The following is a 21,144-nucleotide window of genomic DNA, read 5'->3' as shown; positions in this document are numbered from 1 at the left end:
ACAAAGGAACCAATTTAAGGTTGCATAAGCAACCTTAATTCTGGCATTTCCTGACATATGAGTGCTTAACTTTGCAGCCTAAAAATTCTTTCAATGTGAATATATATATTAGGGCTCTCAAGAAATTTTTTTTAAAATTGCAGTTAAACAAGATTAGAATACCATTTATTTAAATATTTTGAGGGTTTTCTATATTTTCAAATATAGAGTCTGGGCTGGGGGCTCTGGGCTCCAGCCCCGCTCAGGGCACGGGGCCTCTGCTACCTGACAAGCTGTGGGCTAGGGCAACAGCAGCCCTGGGAGAGCAGGTGGCATCTTGGTCAGGTTGGCTTCTACTGTAGCTCCCTCTGCAGTCTGTGAGCTCTGGGCTGAGGAGGGCAGGGAAGGGGCTCAGTGGGCCCTATTCCCACTTCAGCCGGGGATTGGCTGAAATGAGCATACTTGAGCCGCCTGCACAAGCCACAGCAGCCCCGACTCTGCTCCCTGTAAGTGTCCCACACATGGGAGACCCAGACCCTGCCCTGAGATAGCTTCATTGCCCATAGACCCCCCCACGCTTCCTTTGTAATGAAAGAAGCCCTGTCACAAATTAAGCACTTGTTGGGTGGCTGGAGAGTGGCAGCTGCTGGCCGGGCGGCACCCAGCTGTTAAGGCAACACTGCCACCGGCAGCAGCACAGATGCAAGAGTGGCATGCTATGGTATTGCCATCCTTACTTCTGCGCTGTTACTGGCGGCAGTGCTGCCTTCAGAGCTGAGCGGCAGCTGCTCATCAGAAGCCCAGAGGTATTGGGGCTATGAACCACCAAGCCTAGAGGTGCTGGGACTCAGCCTTGGCAAGCCCCGGAACAAATTGAGCATTGCCCCACCCCCTGCCCCGCTCTCTGTACATAGTTTGCTACAGGAGCCTTCAATGCAGATACAAACACATACAGGTCCCATGGACACTGAGACTCCCCATGATCATAGCAAGCTGGGTGGTGGCCCACATTGCCCATCCCTGTTGTCTGGACACTTTACAGAGGGCAGGGTGCCAATCAGGAGCCAGGAGGCTGCTGTCAAACCCTTGAGCTTGAACTTCCTATGGTCTGTTTCCACAGATGGTCATGGGAAGCGGAGTGCAAGCTGGTTCCTGCTGTTGCTGGTTGGCAGCTTGGGGATTAATACAAGAATGAAAAGGTAGGTAAGGAACTGAAGGAACAGAGATTTTTCAGGTGCTCCAAGCTTCGTGAAATGTGGGCAGATTTTCTACAGGGACACCAGGACAACTTCTCTATCCCTAGCCAAATTTCAAAGTCCTTGCTCCAAAGCACAGAGGTGCTAGAGCTTTCTCAATGAAACAGTTGTAAAAACTTTATCACATGAGCAAAACAAAAAATTTCCTCCTAACCTTGTTCTGAAAAAATGATTGAATAATTTTTGCTGAAATTAAAATATATATAATTTAGGCAAAGGGAGACACCCAGGATGGAAGATTTCTGCCTAAATGGTTGAAGTCCAGTAAAGTTTAAGCAACTGAAAACAGGATCTTATAATGGAAAGTATAGGACAATCCTAAGTAGAGTCACTAACTGCCTGTGCCACCTATAATATATATTCTGGAGGTCAGGTAGTCACATTTTTAAATGTCTCAGATTATTTAATACAAAGTTATGTCCTGTCAGTGTTTACATGGAACCATTTTCCTCTAAAACTTCCCACCATTGGTTCTACTGATGTTAGCAACCATGAGAACTGTAGTATAGAAAAAGAGTTGGCAGCCTTCCATTTTTTTAAGCCACCTGGTTATCTGCTCAGAGCAAGTCAAGATGACATTGTAGTAAAGACACCACTGGCCAATCTACACTACCATCATTGCTACCGGAAACAGAAAAATACCGCAGGGTTGCAATGATGGGGAATCTTAAGGAAAACATCTTGTTGCTAACTAGTGTTATTGTAGCCGTTTTTGTCCCAGGATATTAAATAGATAAGGTGGGTGAGGTAATGTCTTTTATTGGACCAACTTCAGTTGGTGAGAGAGAGAAGCTTTTGAGCTTACACAGAGATCTTTCCCAAGTCACCTGTCTAAGCCTGAAAGCTTGTCTCCCTCACCCACAGAAGTAGTAAACTAGGAGACTGGTGGCACAACTACACTGACAAACTATTTTCAAAGACAACTTCTTAATACATCAATTACCAACAACATAGAGCCATGTTCCTGCCGTTCCTCTCCTCATACAACTACTATGAGGAGACTTTTTTAGAAACATGAAGCAGACATCTAGGAACACTGGGACATGCTGTGGCCCAACACTCCCATGCATGCAAGTAAGGAGGTACAACGTGCTCACTCTCCTGAGCTGGCTACCCATATTATGGGGTGCAATGCTGCTGGTACAAGAAAAACAGCCTCTATAGGACTACTACTTCTCCTCTCTTCCAGTTGGGTTGGGAGTGGGAAGAGCTGTGCTGGAGAAATAATTTGTACCAACCCTACATCTTGGGCAAATTACTGCTTCACTACCCACCCTGGCACCAGATAGGGGCTGAGAACTGTGCTTCTGGAGCAGCACCACCCATTATCCTTTACACAGGACTTGTTATCAAGACATGAGTTGCCCTACAGTGCAGGGAACAATCCTTTGCCAGTGCGGGGGATGGACTAGATGGAAAAGAAATGGTTTTCTTTTCCAACTCAGATTTGTGTGATATGATTCTCTGAAAATTTCATGAAAAGATAGAAGATTCTACAAAGTCAGGTGAATGAAGCCATGTAACAAGAAATTAGTATACTTATGAAGTGTTTTATTGCCAGAAATGGAAGAAAAATACAATACAGTTCAGCCAGCAACTATTTCCCTATGTTTTGGTCCTTTTGCAAATAGCATTTAATAGCGGATTGTGGTTAGACGAGCTCACTGTCAAGCAGACATGACTATTTTGCTTTATATCTTAACATTTCCGGGGTTGTTGGATGATGTAAATTCTTTTGGGCCATATACTCTTCTCCAGGGCTGGTCGTGGCTTTTGATGAGCCACTTGTGCTGCTGCTGCAGGAAATTTATGGCTGATCTGAAAGATTAAAAGAAAAAAGTCACAACAGAAAAACACTTTTTCTTGCTATTTTTCTGCTGAATTTCATCTTGACACAGATTTTTTTTTTAAAAGCTTTTATATTTTAGCAGACCAATCTTAAGTGTCTGCCATTGAAACGAACAGTATACACTGGAGACATAGCAGCTCCATGTATTTGACTAGCAGTGAAAGACTCCCACCTAGTTGTCACCAACTACACTGCATACATACCAGTGTCAAAGTTACTTCAGCCTGGTTAACATGTAAATAAATGACGGGGGGGGGGGGGGGGGAAGAAGAGAGAGAGAGACACACACACACACACAACTATAAGGGGTGCCAAGCAGAACCAATCAGCATTCCAGCTGCTGTTAAAGTCACTCTGAATCTTTCCAAGTTCCAGTCGTTACAACACTAGCCCATTGTGATATCTGAGAACCTCTTCCCGATCCTGGAGAAAACTGCATGTCTGAAGAATCTGGGAGGTCAGAGAGAGTGGAAGAAATGCTAAGTTAGAATAGAGGAGTTAGGAGATTGGGAGGAAAAAGAGAGGGGAGGAGAATGGAGAGCCATGTGTACTGCTAGTTTTAAAAAAAGGAAAAAATAAATTCTGCGCTAATTTAATCTCTGATGTGACTTTGCTGAGCATGTCCCACACCAGGAATTTGATCCAATGAGTTAATGTTACATACAAAATGTATTTAACTGAGGCTTCAGTAAGCGCTAGGCAAAACTAAGAATGGAATTGTCTCAGGCTTAGGACTTTAATGACATCATGTGTTTGTGGAATATAGGCAGAATCTTTAAAATCGTATGTAATGGGAGTGCAAGTTAAGAAGCAGCTTGTAAAACGGGTTCACTCAAAATGTGTAAACTGCAAGTGGAGTCCTACAGTGGATCACTATGAAATGCACTGGATGTTGCTGTGGATTGCAACCAAAACTGACAGGAAAGATGTCCCATTCATAACAGTCTGAGAGAGAACTGCAGTACCATGGGAGTATCTGCAAAGGCAGAGGTCAGGAAACAGCACTGGAATCTCCAAAGTCTCACATTAGTCCTCAGCCACGATGGTGGCATGGGCTATTGGACAGTGCTGGGGCTTCTTCGAATGTATGTTGTGTGTGATGCCCAAGAGGATCACCTGTGGCTGTTTTGCTGACACTGTCTTGACTTCCTTGTGTCTATTTTGCTGTAGCTTTGTTTGAAACTTATCAGGGCTGATGGGCACCTGTCCTTATAACATTGTGAACTTCCCTCAGCTGTTTCATATAGGTGATCTCCTTGCTTGTGCTCATCTGAGTTGAATTAAATTAAACACTTAGCTCAGTTAAATTAATCTTGTGGTTAACGCACAGGACTAGAATCCAGAAGATCTGGGTTTATTCCCAGCTCTGCCATTGACTTTCAGAACCACCCTCAGTTATTTTCCCCAAGTTTTTAATAAATCTGAAATTAATGTGGCCCTTTTAAAAACTTCAAACTATACCATGTCTTGTTATACCCAAAATATTTGTGTTCTATTAACAGTCACAGTGGAGTACAGAAGAGAGTTCAAAGTTACATCTTGGTAAATTAACATTTTAGAAATACCATAGCCTCCACAGAAAAACAAAACCTCTCAGCAATTAATTTGTAGAATAATTTTTTTAAATACCTAGTTGAATCCAGGACATAGTCCCACATCCATTAAATTACAGCAGTTATGGTAAATCAATTTTATGTTATAACACCTTGTCAGCATTTCTTTATAAGACTAAACAGGCATGTGTGCCCTATTCCACTACATATACTTACTTTCTCCAGTGCATCGGCTAGTAAGACACCCATATTTTGCATTTTTGTAACACTAACAATTGAGCTGCAAAGCAAAAGACAGATTTTTTTCAGGATTTTTGTCTCCCCAAATGACTTAAAAGAAACTTTGAGAATAAAAGTAAGGATATAAACAACATAGCCTTTGTGATTCAGCTGTAACTTTGCTCTATGATATAGGGGGAAAAAATAAGAGTTTACGATCATCTCCCTATAATTGCCAGGTACATAGTTTTCCCTCTCAATTTGTACTTGGTAACAGGAAACTAGAAACAAGATAATACTTTTCCATGGTGCCTGATCCCCCAGAAGGCCTCTTTGATGAGGAATACATTTCTTTGTATGTTGCTGGGCAGTTTCACTGATACCTAGAAATGTTTCAGGAAGTCACAAGGTCTACACTGCAATAAAAGACATATGGCACGGCCAGGGCTGGCCCAGGTCAGCTGACTCAAGCTTGCAGGGCTTGAGCTGCAGGGCTAAAAACTGGAGTGTACATGTTGGGGCTTAGCATGGAGACCAGGCTCTGTAACCACTCACCCTCATGATGTCTCAGAGCCTGGGCTCCACATAGAGCCCCCGTGTATAAACTGCAATTTTAGCCCCACAGCCCGAGTCCATTGACCTGGCCCCTGAGACTTGATGTCATGGGTATTTTTATTACAATGTAGATGTACCCTCAGTTTAAAATTTTACTCTCCCCCCCTGCCCCATCTCAAAACTGGGTCCATTATTATGGAAAACATTACTAATATTTTTAGAACTAAAAAATAAAAAGGTCCACTTTAATTTGAAAATAGGTCTATTGTCAAGCTCAGATGACTTTTACATCAAAAACCTTATTGTTTGCATTTTTCCAATGCATAGACATTTTATCAAAATTCAGATTAAACCAAGATTTAGAGGCTATGAAGTCCTATGAATTTAAATGGCAACAATATTTGTGCCATTTGGCCACTTTACAGGTGTCAGATGGTAGTGATTATACCACCACCAACCTGAGCCACATTTGAACCAGTGATCTAGAGGGTAAAGACTGCCTAAGACATTATCAGCCCTCCAAGCCACACTGTCCTCCTCTTTCCCTAAATCACTGGATTATTCTCTGTGAATGAGGGGCAGTCTTTGCTCCATTTATTATGACGCTTAAGTTTCCTGAACAAGTTAACATGTATGCATTATGAAACAGCTACTTTAAAATGTTTTATAATTTTTATTGATAAAAAATGAGACCTCTTATTTGTAGCTTTTACATAATTACATCTTGAAAATAAAGTTCAGTATCCCCTGCGTAAAATATACTCCAGTAATCACTTATTTCTTTCCAGTTTCTAATGGATTTTATAATTAGTTCTTTGTTTACTAGTTCTGCGTGCCAGAATCAATGCTGTCACCTCAGCCCAGTTCCAGGAATAGTGTTTTAGTTCAAGGTCTTCAGAGCCAGCAAGGGAAGTGCAGTGCTGATTTCTGTGGGTCTGCCAAAACAATTAGGAGCAATTTGTTCCTCAGCTTTGAGAGCAGCGGGGGGGGGGAGGGGAGGGGTTATGATAAAACAAAAAACTATAGATTAGAGGATTTTAAAAGAGATCAGATTTAGTGTCAATTAAACCCAAGTTTTGGCAGGTCAGTCACATAGACTTCCTATGTCACCTTGGACAAGTCTCTCTGGGCTTAGAGTATGATGTCTCTTAGGGTATGTCTACACTGCAGCTGGAAGGTGTGATTCCCAGTGTGGGTAGGCAGACACACAACTCAGTTTGAGCTAGCAAGCTAAATATAGTAGTGTGGATGTTGCCGCATGGGCAGCAGTCTAGGCTAGTGGTCAGAGCCAGGGGGTTGTGTGGGCTTGGACCTGGGTGGCTACCACCACCAGTTCCAGCTGTGGTAGATTCTTCCTGTGCTGTCACAGTGGAGTACATTTGTAAGGCTGCCTTCCAAGAACTCCGCACTAAGTTAGGACTTACAAGGTATGCTAGGAACAGGACTGGGATGGAAGAGACATTCTGGGGACAGGACTACAACATACAGCTCTGTGGCCCATATGGCAGCTTCAGGAAGCTGTTGTAACATAGATAGGCCCCCAGAGCTGTCTAAGGTACAGTGGGGGCCGCTCCAGCCCCTGGAACAGCCCAGGGTCAGGAGGGTGCTTAAAGCTACCTTAGCCCCATTTGCCTCCAAATGCACCCATTGTTTCAGGGAAAGAAAGACAAGATCAGATTTTCTAATATTAAAAACACTGAAAAAAGAAATAGATTTACAGAGTTATACATGCTACAGCCAGAAGGGACCATTAGATTGTCTAGTCTGACATCTTCTATGTCACAAGCCACTAAATTTATTAAAGTTATGCTTGTATTGGAGTCCAATAACTTGTGTTTGGCTAAAGCTTAATTTGTGTTTTGGGTAAACCATAATTTCCAGAAAGGCGTCTAGTTAATCTGAAGACATCAAGAGATGGAGAATCCACCATTTCTCTTAATGGTTCTCCCTGTTAAAAACAATTGTGCCCTATTCTAATTTGAATTTGTCTGGGTTCAGCTTCCAGAAACTGGTTCTTGTTAGGTTTTTCTTCTCTAGATTAAAAAGGTATTTAGTACCTGAAATTTTCTCCCTGTGAAGGTTCTTATGCATCATAATCAACTCACCTCTTTCTTCTTTTTGTTAAACTAACCAGATTGAGGTCTTTATGTCTCTCATTTGAAGGCAGGCATTTTCTCAAGCCCCCTAATCATTTAAAATAAAACAAAGCTTTTTAAAAGGAGACTATAAAGAAGCAAAAATGGGTACAATCCAATTATTTTTCTTTTCAGATTACCTTCAAATCTGCCTTTCATTTGTATACTGCAGAGTTTAGTGCTTGCTAATTGCACCGTTCAAAACTGTAAAGCTTTATTCTTTTTGGAAACCTGATCCAACTTGCTGTTGATGTTTCAGGGTAAAATTAAGGCATAACTGCAGATGAAATACCTTGTTTTCTCTTTTCCAGGGTTCTTGGGATTTTTCTCAACAGCTCCATTTTCTTGCTTTTTGGAAGCTCTCCTACTTCCATATTTGACTGTTAGAAAACAATTTACACTGTGTGAATAGCTTAAACAGCTACAGAACTGTTCATCACAAGGTAGATTTATTTTGTTTTGTTTTACCCAAAAAAAAAAAACCCACCCAAAAACTGCACAACATATACTCAGGAAAACATAGTAATAAGATAAAAGATTAACTCTCAAGAGAGAGAGTTTGAACTCTCTGTTATGGTTCTTCTGCAGTGTGGGTGGAAGTTGAAAACAAAAATGAGACCCAGAGAACCACCCAAGATTATCTATAGACTACAGCATGACCAGAGTAAGTTCAAGCTATTGCAATCTTAAAAAAAAAAAAAAATAATAATAATAATTAAAAAAAAGAAATCTTATTCTTCAGAATAGAAACTATACTGGTTCTAAAATTTGGCTGCCCTCATGCATTCCTTCCGAGAAATCTTAGATGCAATTGTTTATAGATTATTATTATTTTTTAAAAAGTCGAGTCCTTCTACATCAGTTTTCAACACAGCATATGACTAACAACAGGAAGATTGTTTACATGATTTACTCAAGATACACCAGAATAAAACTGTGTGTATAGTACAAGTTATAATGCAGCTAGGAATCAACTGCATATTTATCATGCACTAGTGTTCCTTCAAGCTTAATTATAATTTATTAAAATGCCTGCCAATCACAAAACCAATTAGTACTAATTAAGCTACAGATGACCTAACAATGACAATTTAAGTGTTGAGCAATGTCAGACAAATTCAGCTTTTTGAAGGAGCATGTAAAGATATTTCAGATAACTTGTCAAAGCAAATACCTTCTTCCTGTGCACAAGACTATTTGTAAATTTTATAACTGTCAAAGTAAATAAGAACAAGCTGAATATAGATTTTTGGTTCATTTAATCTAGTTGTTTCATCTTATGGCAAGGTTCCTATTCTGCATTTAAAAAAAAAAAAACCACCAAGACAAGAGTTTCTTTCAGATCTATGACAGGTTTCAGAGTAGCAGCCGTGTTAGTCTGTATTCGCAAAAAGAAAAGGAGGACTTGTGGCACCTTAGAGACTAACCAATTTATTAGAGCATAAGCTTTCGTGAGCTACAGCTCGCTTCTTCAGATGCATTCCGTGGAAAATACAGTGAGGAGATTTATATACACACAGAACATGAAAAACTGGGTGTTATCATACACACTGTAAGGAGAGTGATCACTTACTTACTTGACTGGAAGATGAAGCTAATCCAATTCAGAGGGAAATAAGACGTATATTTTTGATAGTGAGGGTAATTAACCAGTGGAACAATTTACCAAGGGTTGTGGTGGATTCTCCATCAGTGACAATTTTTAAATCAAGTTTGGGTGTTTTTCTAAAAGCTCTGCTCTAGGAATCATTGTGGGGCAGGTCTCTGGCCTGTGTCACGCAGGAGGTCAGACTATGTGATCACAGTGGTCCCTTCTGGCTTGGGAATCTATGAATCTCTGACGTGTCACACCCTATGCTCCGGACAAGAACTCTCGTGAGTGAGAGTCACTCAGTTATCCAGTTTGGCTCTTTGAAGAGACCCACCAGGGGTAATCAGCCAAACAATGAGTCTCTGCTCAAAGTGCAGCTTCAAAAGGATGGATTCCAGGTGGGTTATTTGCATTCCCCTCACCCACAATTATTTCCTAGGGAATCCACCTCACATGTACTGTCCCAAAAAGTCTTTTGAAGTTCTTAGTATCTCCCAGAGATTGCATTAATCCTGCCTGCCTCCTAAAGAAATTCTGTATAATCCCACAATAGTACGCAAACCTTTGCATTTTCAATACTATGGACCTCAAAGATATTAAAGTTAATTCAATACGGTTTATCTTAATTCCATAAGGTTTGTCCAGGAAATTGCAGGATGTCATTGCAGTATTGCTCTTTGTACTTTACTAACTCACTGTGGTACCTTACATTGATTCGATCTTCCCTCACTGTGTCACTCAGAGGCAACCAGTCATTGTTCTGTGACTCTAAACAGGGCTTCGCAAAAAGAAAAGGAGGACTTGTGGCACCTTAGAGACTAACCAATTTATTAGAGCATAAGCTTTCGTGAGCTACAGCTCACTTCCTCAGATGCATATCGTGGAAACTGCAGCAGGCTTTATATATACACAGAGAATATGAAACAATACCTATTCCCACCCCACTGTCCTGCTGGTAATAGCTTATCTAAAGTGATTTCCAGCACAAATCCAGGTTTTCTCACCCTCCACCCCCCCACACAAATTCACTCTCCTGCTGGTGATAGCCCATCCAAAGTGACAACTCTTTACACAATGTGCATGACAATCAAGCTGGGCTATTTCCTGCATAAATCCAGGTTCTCACATCCCCCCCACCCCCATACATACACAAACTCACTCTCCTGCTGGTAATAGCTCATCCAAACTGACCACTCTTCAAGTTAAAATCCAAGTTAAACCAGAACATCTGGGGGGGGGGGGGGGGTAGGAAAAAACAAGCTATTACCAGCAGGACAGTGGGGTGGGAATAGGTATTGTTTCATATTCTCTGTGTATATATAAAGCCTGCTGCAGTTTCCACGATATGCATCTGAGGAAGTGAGCTGTAGCTCACGAAAGCTTATGCTCTAATAAATTGGTTAGTCTCTAAGGTGCCACAAGTCCTCCTTTTCTTTTTGCGAAGCCCTGTTTAGAGTCACAGAACAATGACTGGTTGCCTCTGAGTGACACAGTGAGGGAAGATCGAATCAATGTAAGGTACCACAGTGAGTTAGTAAAGTACAAAGAGCAATACTGCAATGACATCCTGCAATTTCCTGGACAAACCTTATGGAATTAAGATAAACCGTATTGAATTAACTTTAATATCTTTGAGGTCCATAGTATTGAAAATGCAAAGGTTTGCGTACTATTGTGGGATTATACAGAATTTCTTTAGGAGGCAGGCAGGATTAATGCAATCTCTGGGAGATACTAAGAACTTCAAAAGACTTTTTGGGACAGTACATGTGAGGTGGATTCCCTAGGAAATAATTGTGGGTGAGGGGAATGCAAATAACCCACCTGGAATCCATCCTTTTGAAGCTGCACTTTGAGCAGAGACTCATTGTTTGGCTGATTACCCCTGGTGGGTCTCTTCAAAGAGCCAAACTGGATAACTGAGTGACTCTCACTCACGAGAGTTCTTGTCCGGAGCATAGGGTGTGACACGTCAGAGATTCATAGATTCCCAAGCCAGAAGGGACCACTGTGATCACATAGTCTGACCTCCTGCGTGACACAGGCCAGAGACCTGCCCCACAATGATTCCTAGAGCAGAGCTTTTAGAAAAACACCCAAACTTGATTTAAAAATTGTCACTGATGGAGAATCCACCACAACCCTTGGTAAATTGTTCCACTGGTTAATTACCCTCACTATCAAAAATATACGTCTTATTTCCCTCTGAATTGGATTAGCTTCATCTTCCAGTCAAGTAAGTAAGTGATCACTCTCCTTACAGTGTGTATGATAACACCCAGTTTTTCATGTTCTGTGTGTATATAAATCTCCTCACTGTATTTTCCACGGAATGCATCTGAAGAAGCGAGCTGTAGCTCACGAAAGCTTATGCTCTAATAAATTGGTTAGTCTCTAAGGTGCCACAAGTCCTCCTTTTCTTTTTTCAGATCTATAGTTTTTGGGGGATGGCACAAGCAGGAAAGGAAAGTACTGGAGGTGCCCAAAAATTAGATCTGAATCTAGATCCAAATTATGTGGTTTGCATCTCTAGAAATATACAATAAGCATTTGTAAATCACATATTTTGACAGTAGGATACATAATTTTCATTTCAGAGTGGTAGCAGTGTTATTCTGTATCAGCAAAAAAACAAAACAAAAAAACAACCCCCCCCCCAAAAAAAAACCAAAAACCAAGGAGTCCTTGTGGCACCTTAGAGACTAACAAATTTATTTGGGCATAAGCTTTCATGAGCTAAAACCCACTTCATCAGATGCATACAGTGGAAAATACAGTAGGAAGATATATATACACAGAGAACATGAAAAAATGGGTGTTGCCATACCAACTGTAATGAGACCAATCAATTAAGGTGGGCTATTATCAGCAGGAGAAAAAAAAAAAAACACCTTTTGTAGTGATTGGTCTTGTTACAGTTGGTATGGCAATACCCATTTTTTCATGTTCTCTGTGTATATATATCTTCCTACTGTATTTTCCACTACATGCATCTGCTGAAGTGGGTTTTAGCCCACGAAAGCCTAGGCCCAAATAAATTTGTTAGTCTCTAAGGTGTCATAAGGACTCCTTGGTTTTTTTTGGTTTTTTTTTGATAATTTTCATTGAAGTTTTAATAGTGAGATGTGAGGCTCCAAATATATATATGCAGAAGCATGTACATATCGTACAAAGCTGCCCACTGCATGAAAGAAGAGGCTAAAGGAATACAGGGAGGGACCCCAAGATACCAGGGCATTTAAAAAAAAAAAAGAAGAAGAAGAAATCTGCTTGTGTACAATTATTTTGTAAATTGCAAGTCTAAAAATAGATATACCATTCAGAATGAATATGCTTTTAAAGACAAATTATTTTGCATTTTAAAAATGAAGTTTAGTAAATTATTGGTGTCTAATGTGCATTAACTGACTAATTAGGAGGGGGAAATCTTAGTAGATTTAGAAAAGAAGCTTTTGAACATAAACTGCAGAACTTTTATTATGTGGATTTAGTGTGAAATAACATGTGGGGCAGCTATAGAGTACTAATCAGAACAATTTTTTTCAAAGTCCAGTAGGTCTTCACACAATTAGCTAATGTACATAGGGATTAGTTAATGTTTGTACAACTTTGAATATTTAAAGCACCAAATAAATGCCAATTATTATGACAAATCATAACTGCTTGAAAGGAGAAGTTATATATAGTACTACATTAATGATCTTCAGGTTATGTGAACAAAGGCACCATCTAACATGACATCTCAGAGTACTTATATGTTTCCTGTTATATGCTGAAAAAGACGACAAATTAATAGTTATTTAAATGCATCAATCACATTTTTTGTTATTCCTTTATATCACATTCCTGAGTAAGTTTATCATCACTCTGCTCCTCCTCTCAGAGTTGCCACAATCCAGTGTTTGAGTTTCAATTCAGGACTATGGAACGGATTATGAAGTCCCAAACACTCACATGTGATTTCACCTGATAAACAGGAGGCGATCCATGAGGAAAGAAACAACTTTCATTTACACACAAGTGTTACTCAGAATTTATACAGCAGCTATAAAAGTATTATTAAGTATATACTTCAAACTGCCTGTCACAGAGTTTGCAATCCAAGACCTCAGTCCTGAAATCAGAAGTTCACAGATGTATTCTTATCCCCACAATGGGTTCCACTGAAATCACTGAGGTGCTACATAGATACAAGTATCCACTTGTGCAGAGTAGATTGCAGGATCCAGGCCTTCTACTACCATTATTGCATTTTAAAGGATACTGCAACTACAGAGGGGCGTTGATAAAATGTTAAGGGCCCAATTCTGTAGATGTAGCTCAGGCACATGCCCATAGACTTTAGTGCAAGCTTTGGCTTTGTAAAACCTAGGTTATAATTTGGTAAAATAATCCAGAAAGTGGCTGTAATTCCTTAAATGGACATTGTCAAATTTGGAGATTCTAAGTCATGGTATACCTTTCAGCCTCTCCACACACTCTCTTCATCAGTGTGAATTGTTATTCACCTTTTTTATTTTTAAAAGATTAATAAAGGAAAATGCAAACCAGCAGACAGGGACTCAAAAGGGATGAAAGCTCTTGTTAACACACCAGAGTCAGGGACTCAGGACTGAGTCTATTCCCAGCTCTGCTTAAGAGCTAGTATGCAATCTTGACACCCACATTTTTAAAACAGCTGCTAGTTTTGGATGCCTGCACCACAGCCTGCTTTTCAAAACAGGGACCCAAAATAACCCAATCACTTCAAAAAGTACCTGCTGAACTCCCTGGCATAATATTTCCTTCCATCCTCACAGGAGCAAGTCCACTCTGACTTGTAAAAACAATGGACTCCTTGTTGTTTTTGCTGATACAGACTAACACAGCTACCACTCTGAAATAGGACTTGTAATGCACTTCGGGATTCTCAAATAGAAAGATCTGTAGAAGTCGAATCTGGTTGTTAACATCAGGAGAAACCCCAGGATAGCAGCAAACCGGGGTGAACACAGGAGGTGGAGGAAAGTGTGAGGGTGGGTCTTTCCAGAAGTGAGTGGTGATCACGACAGAGTTTCACTGATACCCTGTCAGGCGCTCACATTGGCTGTGTTACACCCCTCTCCCTCTGGAGGCAACAGCCCCAAAGGAACCAGCCGTGCAGAGCTGGTCATGGGGCCAGATGCTGCCGAAGGGCTGCTAAAGGCAGGGAGAATTGCGCGGCCAGGCAGAGTTTGAACGTCAGGTGTGCGCAAAGGCCAAGAGGGGGGACGGGGTGCGAGAGTCTCACCCCTCGCTCGCCGCATCCCGGACCCTGCACGACGGGACGGGGGTCCCACTCACGGGAACACAATAAGGTAGGTAGGGAGGTGTGTGTGTGTGTGTGAGAGAGAGAGACCCCACGCCCCCCGGAGCACATTACACGATGAGGCGCGCGCAAGCGTGTGTGTGTGTGTGTGTGCGTGTGTGTGTCCCCGTCCCCTCTTCCCAACCACAACCGCGGGGAGCAGCCGCCAGAGGAAACCAAGCAGCTTCCTTGCAAAGCGGGGGCGCCTACCTGCTGGAGGGCGCCCGCCTTTCAGGGGGGACGGCGGAGCTGACGCTTCCTTCGCCATGGCAGGGGTGGGTAAGTGTGGACGGGCGGCAGCCAGTCACGACGCTGCAGAGGCGAGCCCTAGCTGCGAGCAGGCGCACGGCGCTCCCTTTTATGGAGGCAGGGCAGGGGGCCTGCCAGGGCAGCGCAGCGCAGAGCAGCGGCGTGGTCGGGACAGCGGGGAGAACGCGTGTGGGCGGCGCTGGCGGAGAGAAGCGGGTGTGGGAGCTTGTGCTGTGCTGTGCTGGGGGGCAGCAGAGGAACGGGCTGGGCGGTGTAAGAATGGGTACAGTGCGGGTAGGAGAGGAAGGGGGTGCGGTATAGGAGTGGGGTGGGGACAGTGGGGGTAGGAGAGGAAGGGGGTGCGGTATAGGAGTGGGGTGGGTACAGTGTGGGTAGCTGAAGAAGGGGGTGTGGTATAGGAGTGAGGGGTGGGTACAGCGGGGGTAGGAGAGGAAGGGGGTGCGGTATAGGAGTGGGGTGGGTACAGTGCGGGTAGCTGAAGAAGGGGGTGCGGTATAGGAGTGAGGGGTGGGTACAGCGGGGGTAGGAGAGGAAGGGGGTGCGGTATAGGAGTGAGGGGTGGGTACAGTGGGGGTAGGAGAGGAAAGGGGTGCGGTATAGGGCTTAGAGGTGGGTACAGTGGGGGTAGGAGAGAAGGGGGTGCGGTATAGGGCTGAGTGGTGGGTACAGCGGGGGTAGGAGAGAAGGGGGTGCGGTATAGGGCTGAGTGGTGGGTACAGCGGGGGTAGGAGAGGAAGGGGGTGCGGTATAGGAGTGGGGTGGGTACAGTGCGGGTAGCTGAAGAAGGGGGTGCGGTATAGGAGTGGGGTGGGTACAGTGCGGGTAGCTGAAGAAGAGGGTGTGGTATAGGAGTGAGGGGTGGGTACAGCGGGGGTAGGAGAGGAAGGGGGTGCGGTATAGGAGTGGGGTGGGTACAGTGCGGGTAGCTGAAGAAGGGGGTGTGGTATAGGAGTGAGGGGTGGGTACAGCGGGGGTAGGAGAGGAAGGGGGTGCGGTATAGGAGTGGGGTGGGTACAGTGCGGGTAGCTGAAGAAGGGGGTGTGGCATAGGAGTGAGGGGTGGGTACAGCGGAGGTAGGAGAGGAAGGGGGTGCGGTATAGGAGTGGGGTGGGTACAGTGCGGGTAGCTGAAGAAGGGGGTGCGGTATAGGAGTGAGGGGTGGGTACAGCGGGGGTAGGAGAGGAAGGGGGTGCGGTATAGGAGTGAGGGGTGGGTACAGTGGGGATAGGAGAGGAAGGGGGTGCGGTATAGGGCTTAGAGGTGGGTACAGTGGGGGTAGGAGAGAAGGGGGTGCGGTATAGGGCTGAGTGGTGGGTACAGCGGGGGTAGGAGAGGAAGGGGGTGCGGTATAGGAGTGAGGGGTGGGTACAGCAGGGGTAGGAGAGGAAGGGGGTGCGGTATAGGAGTGGGGTGGGTACAGTGCGGGTAGCTGAAGAAGGGGGTGCGGTATAGGAGTGAGGGGTGGGTACAGCGGGGGTAGGAGAGGAAGGGGGTGCGGTATAGGAGTGAGGGGTGGGTACAGTGGGGATAGGAGAGGAAGGGGGTGCGGTATAGGAGTGAGGGGTGGGTACAGTGGGGGTAGGAGAGAAGGGGGTGCGGTATAGGGCTGAGTGGTGGGTACAGCGGGGGTAGGAGAGGAAGGGGGTGCGGTATAGGAGTGAGGGGTGGGTACAGTGGGGGTAGGAGAGGAAAGGGGGTGCGTATAGGGCTGAGGGGTGGGTACAGTGGGGGTAGGAGAGGAAGGGGGTGCGGTATAGGAGTGGGGTGGGGACAGTGGGGGTAGAAGAGGAAGTGGGTGCGGTATAGGAGTGAGGGGTGGGTAAGGAAGGGTGTGTGGTGTACGCGTGAGGGGTGGGTACAGTGGGGGTAGGAGAGGATAGGGGTGCAGTATAGGAGTGAGGGGTGGGTACAGTGGGGATAGGAGAGGAAGGGGGTGCGGTATAGGAGTGGGGTGGGTACAGTGCGGGTAGCTGAAGAAGGGGGTGTGGTATAGGAGTGAGGGGTGGGTACAGCGGGGGTAGGAGAGGAAGGGGGTGCGGTATAGGAGTGGGGTGGGTACAGTGCGGGTAGCTGAAGAAGGGGGTGTGGTATAGGAGTGAGGGGTGGGTACAGCGGGGGTAGGAGAGGAAGGGGGTGTGGTATAGGAGTGGGGTGGGTACAGTGCGGGTAGCTGAAGAAGGGGGTGTGGTATAGGAGTGAGGGGTGGGTACAGCGGGGGTAGGAGAGGAAGGGGGTGCGGTATAGGAGTGGGGTGGGTACAGTGCGGGTAGCTGAAGAAGGGGGTGTGGTATAGGAGTGAGGGGTGGGTACAGCGGGGGTAGGAGAGGAAGGGGGTGCGGTATAGGAGTGAGGGGTGGGTACAGTGGGGGTAGGAGAGGAAAGGGGGTGCGGTATAGGGCTCAGGGGTGGGTACAGTGGGGGTAGGAGAGGAAGGGGGTGCCGTATAGGGCTGAGGGGTGGGTACAGTGGGGGTAGGAGAGGAAAGGGGGTGCGTATAGGGCTGAGGGGTGGGTACAGTGGGGGTAGGAGAGGAAGGGGGTGCGGTATAGGAGTGGGGTGGGGACAGTGGGGGTAGAAGAGGAAGTGGGTGCGGTATAGGAGTGAGGGGTGGGTAGGGAAGGGTGTGTGGTGTACGCGTGAGGGGTGGGTACAGTGGGGGTAGGAGAGGAAGGGGGTGCGGTATAGGAGTGGGGTGGGTACAGTGGGGGTAGAAGAGGAAGGGGGTGTGGTATAGGAGGGAGGGGTGGGTACATATACATGGTAGAGGGGCATTGCTGGCACATGATGGCATATATCACATTGGTAGATGTGCTGGTGAACAAGTCTCTGATAGTGTGGCTGATGTGATTAGGCCCTATGATGGTGTCTCCTGAATAGATATGTGGACACAGTTGGCAACGGGCTTTGTTGCCAGGATAGGTTCCTGGGTTAGTGGTTCTCTTGTGTGGTTCGTGGTTGCTGGTGAGTATTTGCTTCAGGTTGTGGGGCTGTCTGGAAGCAAGGACTGATCTGTCTCCCACGATCTGTGAGAGTGATGGGTCATCCTTCAGGATAAGTTGTAGATCCTTGAGGATGCTTTGGAGAGGTTTTAGTTGGGGGCTGAAGGTGATGGCTAGTGGTGTTCTGTTATTTTCTTTTTTGGGCCTGTCCTGTAGTAGGTAACTTCTGGGTACTCTTCTGGCTCTGTCAGTCTGTTTCTTCACTTCAGCAGGTGGGTATTGTAGTTGTAAGAACGCTTGATAGAGATCATGTAGGTGTTTGTCTTTGTCTGAGGGGTTGGACCAAATGCGGTTGTATCGTAGAGCTTGGCTGTAGACAATAGATCATGTGGTGTGGTCTGGATGAAAGCTGGAGGCATGTAGGTACGCATAGCAGTCAGTAGGTTTCCAGTAATGGGTGGTGTTTATGTGACCATGTACCAGCAATGCCCCTCTGCCATGTACATTGGCAAAATTGGACAGTTACTACGTAAAAGAATAAACGGACACAAATCAGACATCAAGAATTATAACATTCAAAAACCAGTCGGAGAACACTTCAGTCTCTTTGGTCACTCAATTACAGACCTAAAAGTGGCAATTCTTCAACAAAAAAACTTCAAAAACTGACTCCAACGAGAGACTGCTGAATTGGAATTAATTTGCAAACTGGATACAATTAATTTAGGCTTGAATAAAGACTGGGAGTGGATGGGTCATTACACACAGTAAAACTATTTCCCCATATTTATCACCCCTGCTGTTCCTCAGACGTTCTTGTCAACTGCTGGAAATGGCCTACCATGATTATCACTACAAAAGGTTTCTTTGCCCCCTCCACCCCCGCTCTCCTGCTGGTAATAGCTCACCTTACCTGATCACTCTCATTACAGTGTGTATGGTAACACCCGTTGTTTCACCTTCTCTATACATAAATCTCCCCACTGTATTTTCCACTGAATGTATCCGATGAAGTGAGCTGTAGCTCAAGAAAGCTTATGCTCAAATAAATTTGTTAGTCTCTAAGGTGCCACAAGTACTCCTTTTCTTTTTAAAGATTATTAGCTAACTCAGCAAGAAGCACTTGCATTTCAAGGTACTAAACATCCTTAAGTATTTACAATTAGTTTATGTGCTTAAAGAAAAAAATTCGTAAACCTGTGTCCAGGTATGAAAGCAACAGTACAAAAGGGAATGGTGGTACTCACATAAAATTCTTAAAGTGCAAGATGGAGTCCACTAGAAACTCAAATATTTTCAAAATATTGTAACTTATTAGACATCTGGAGCACACCAGAGGGTTGCTTCTTATACTTTTGAATCCATCTGGGCAGATGTTACATTCCTGGCCGTACATGCTACTTGTCATGAGTTACAGTGTAAAGCTTCAAAATTTTCATTCCATGACCTAATGTAAATTTCAGACATTGAGCCAAATTCAACATAGGTGTAAGGGGAGGCAGTGACTTCCATAGAGAAGGATGAACTGGGCTCTATACCATATCTGTAGCAAAAAAACCTTGTGCTTTGAGGGGTTGGGGGGGCATAAAAGAGAACAAAATGTATTTATTTCTTTTATTTTCTGAATGATAATAATACTCTAAAATTTGTAGCTCCCATTTGGGAAACAGTAATGTATGTATGATGCTGGCAGACCAGATGCTAGCGCATGCTAAAGCCCCAGGTCAATTCACTTGTGTATTAGTATAAATCAAAGTAATTGTTAAATGTATAAGAGTGTATTTGGTGGTTAAACTCCATGAAAACTAATGGAATTTTACATGCGTTGTTTTTACTTATTTGTATCCTGGTATAATAGAGTAGCAAACATTTACATTGTGTTTACCCCTGTAACTATATAAACCCATCAAAGGAGAAAGAAGTCTTGTGAAAAGCAGATGAAGAACTTTTAACAGAAAAGTGCTAATTTCAAAGCAAGTGGTCATTGTGTATGATGTTTGGAGGTCAAAGACTCAAAATGCATTTCTCACTCTCCATCACCAAAGGAAAAGCCTACATGGGTAGTGACGCTGTCAGCTTGTTTTCTGTGAGAAGAAGCTATAAGAATAGATTAAAGGAAACACCCTTCATCTCTGGATTATTTCGATTCTAACAGGGTGGAATAATGAACAAGAAGACCGAGATCCACAGAGTTATTCTGGGTAGCCCTGAGAGACTTTTGGGAAATTGGCAGTTTATTACATCACTGCCAGCGTTTGGAATTATAGACTGTGACTCACCTGTACCTATATTTTACCTGCTTTAACCTCTCAATAACTCTCACTTTCTTTTCTTAGCTAATAAATCATTAGTTAGTTTACTATAGAATTGGCTACCTGCATTGTCTTTGGTGTGACATCTAGAGTACCAAATGATCTGGGGTAAGTGACTGGGCTCTTGGGATTGGGAGCAACCTGATGTGATGTGATTTTTGGTTTAAATGACCCTTTATCATAAAGTCTAGTTTGTCCACGTGGCAAGATAGTCCCCTTAGACTCTCCAGTCTGTCTGTGACTCCATGGTAAGACTGGTACAGTGATCAGGAGTTCACATTTGTTACTGACTTGGTGAAATCTAATTATAGAACATACTACGAGTTTGGGGTGTCTGCTCTGTTTTTTGTCAGTCTGCCCTGAGGTAGGTACTCACGGTCGTGAGCCACTCCAGACAGTGTGACAGTATGGTGAAAAATACCAGACACTAGGTATTCCAATGGTATTAGCATTGTAATAAATACTGTACATTTCTAAAAACCCAACTGATTCTTTGTGGTATCAGTCAAAGTTTCAATTATTCAAGAAATTTTCAGCTGAAAGTTGACTATGTAGCCATGTAATTTTATTCTGTCATGCAGGTTGAAATTCATTCACTCTTCTGCTTATGCTAAATGGGGCCAGAATTTCATCAATATCTATTTTCCAGTATCTTGGAAATTATTGTGAGTATTGTACTTACAAAAAAGTAAACAAAAGAGTATTTTACTGACAAAAAAGTAAACAAAAGAGTATTTTAAAAAAGAGAGATAAAATTAATAAAAATCCAAATACAAAATTATATATTTCATTATTATCATCAAGGTATATAGCCACCTTACAGATTGAGTGTCACCTGGAATTAGTCTCTGGCTAGGTCCTTATGATGCGTTGTCTGGATGTTCAGTCTGTGTCCATCACTGGTGATCTTATTGTGTCACTGAAGCTTATGGCAACCATGTGATCGCTGATCATGTAGTGGCATTCCTTGATAAACATGCTTTGTAATTTCAGCCAAATTATTTCCATACCAAGAAAAGCTCTGAAAGCGAACCAATGCTGATGGAGGAAGTTCATAGATTCATAGATTCATAGATATTTAGGTCAGAAGGGACCATTATGATCATCTAGTGCGACCTCCTGCACAATGCAGGCCACAGAATTTCACCCACCACACCTAA

General features: G+C 43.8%; 1 protein-coding gene across 2 annotated transcripts; it reads right to left on the bottom strand.

Annotated features, from left to right (window-relative positions):
- Window positions 1-2,765: 2,765 nt before the first annotated feature.
- On the bottom strand, window positions 2,766-14,839 carry DAPL1 (death associated protein like 1). Of its 2 annotated transcripts, XM_084643974.1 has the most exons (4): window positions 14,674-14,830; window positions 7,839-7,926; window positions 4,854-4,917; window positions 2,766-3,053 (listed from the first exon to the last, which is right to left on the bottom strand). In XM_084643974.1, exons 1-4 carry the CDS (start codon window positions 14,729-14,731, stop codon window positions 2,934-2,936), a joined length of 330 nt encoding a protein of 109 aa, XP_084500100.1. In that variant the 5' UTR covers window positions 14,732-14,830; the 3' UTR covers window positions 2,766-2,933. The 2 variants fall into 2 exon arrangements, with proteins under 2 accessions (XP_084500100.1, XP_084500101.1); XM_084643975.1 differs by lacking the exon at window positions 4,854-4,917 and having other exon boundaries at window positions 14,674-14,839.
- Between the last annotated feature and the right edge of the window lie 6,305 nt (window positions 14,840-21,144).

The sequence above is a fragment of the Lepidochelys olivacea genome, assembly GCF_965140295.1.
Source record: "Lepidochelys olivacea isolate rLepOli2 genome assembly, chromosome: 11".
NCBI lineage: Eukaryota > Metazoa > Chordata > Testudines > Cheloniidae > Lepidochelys > Lepidochelys olivacea.
This window is presented reverse-complemented; position numbering and strand designations above follow the sequence as displayed.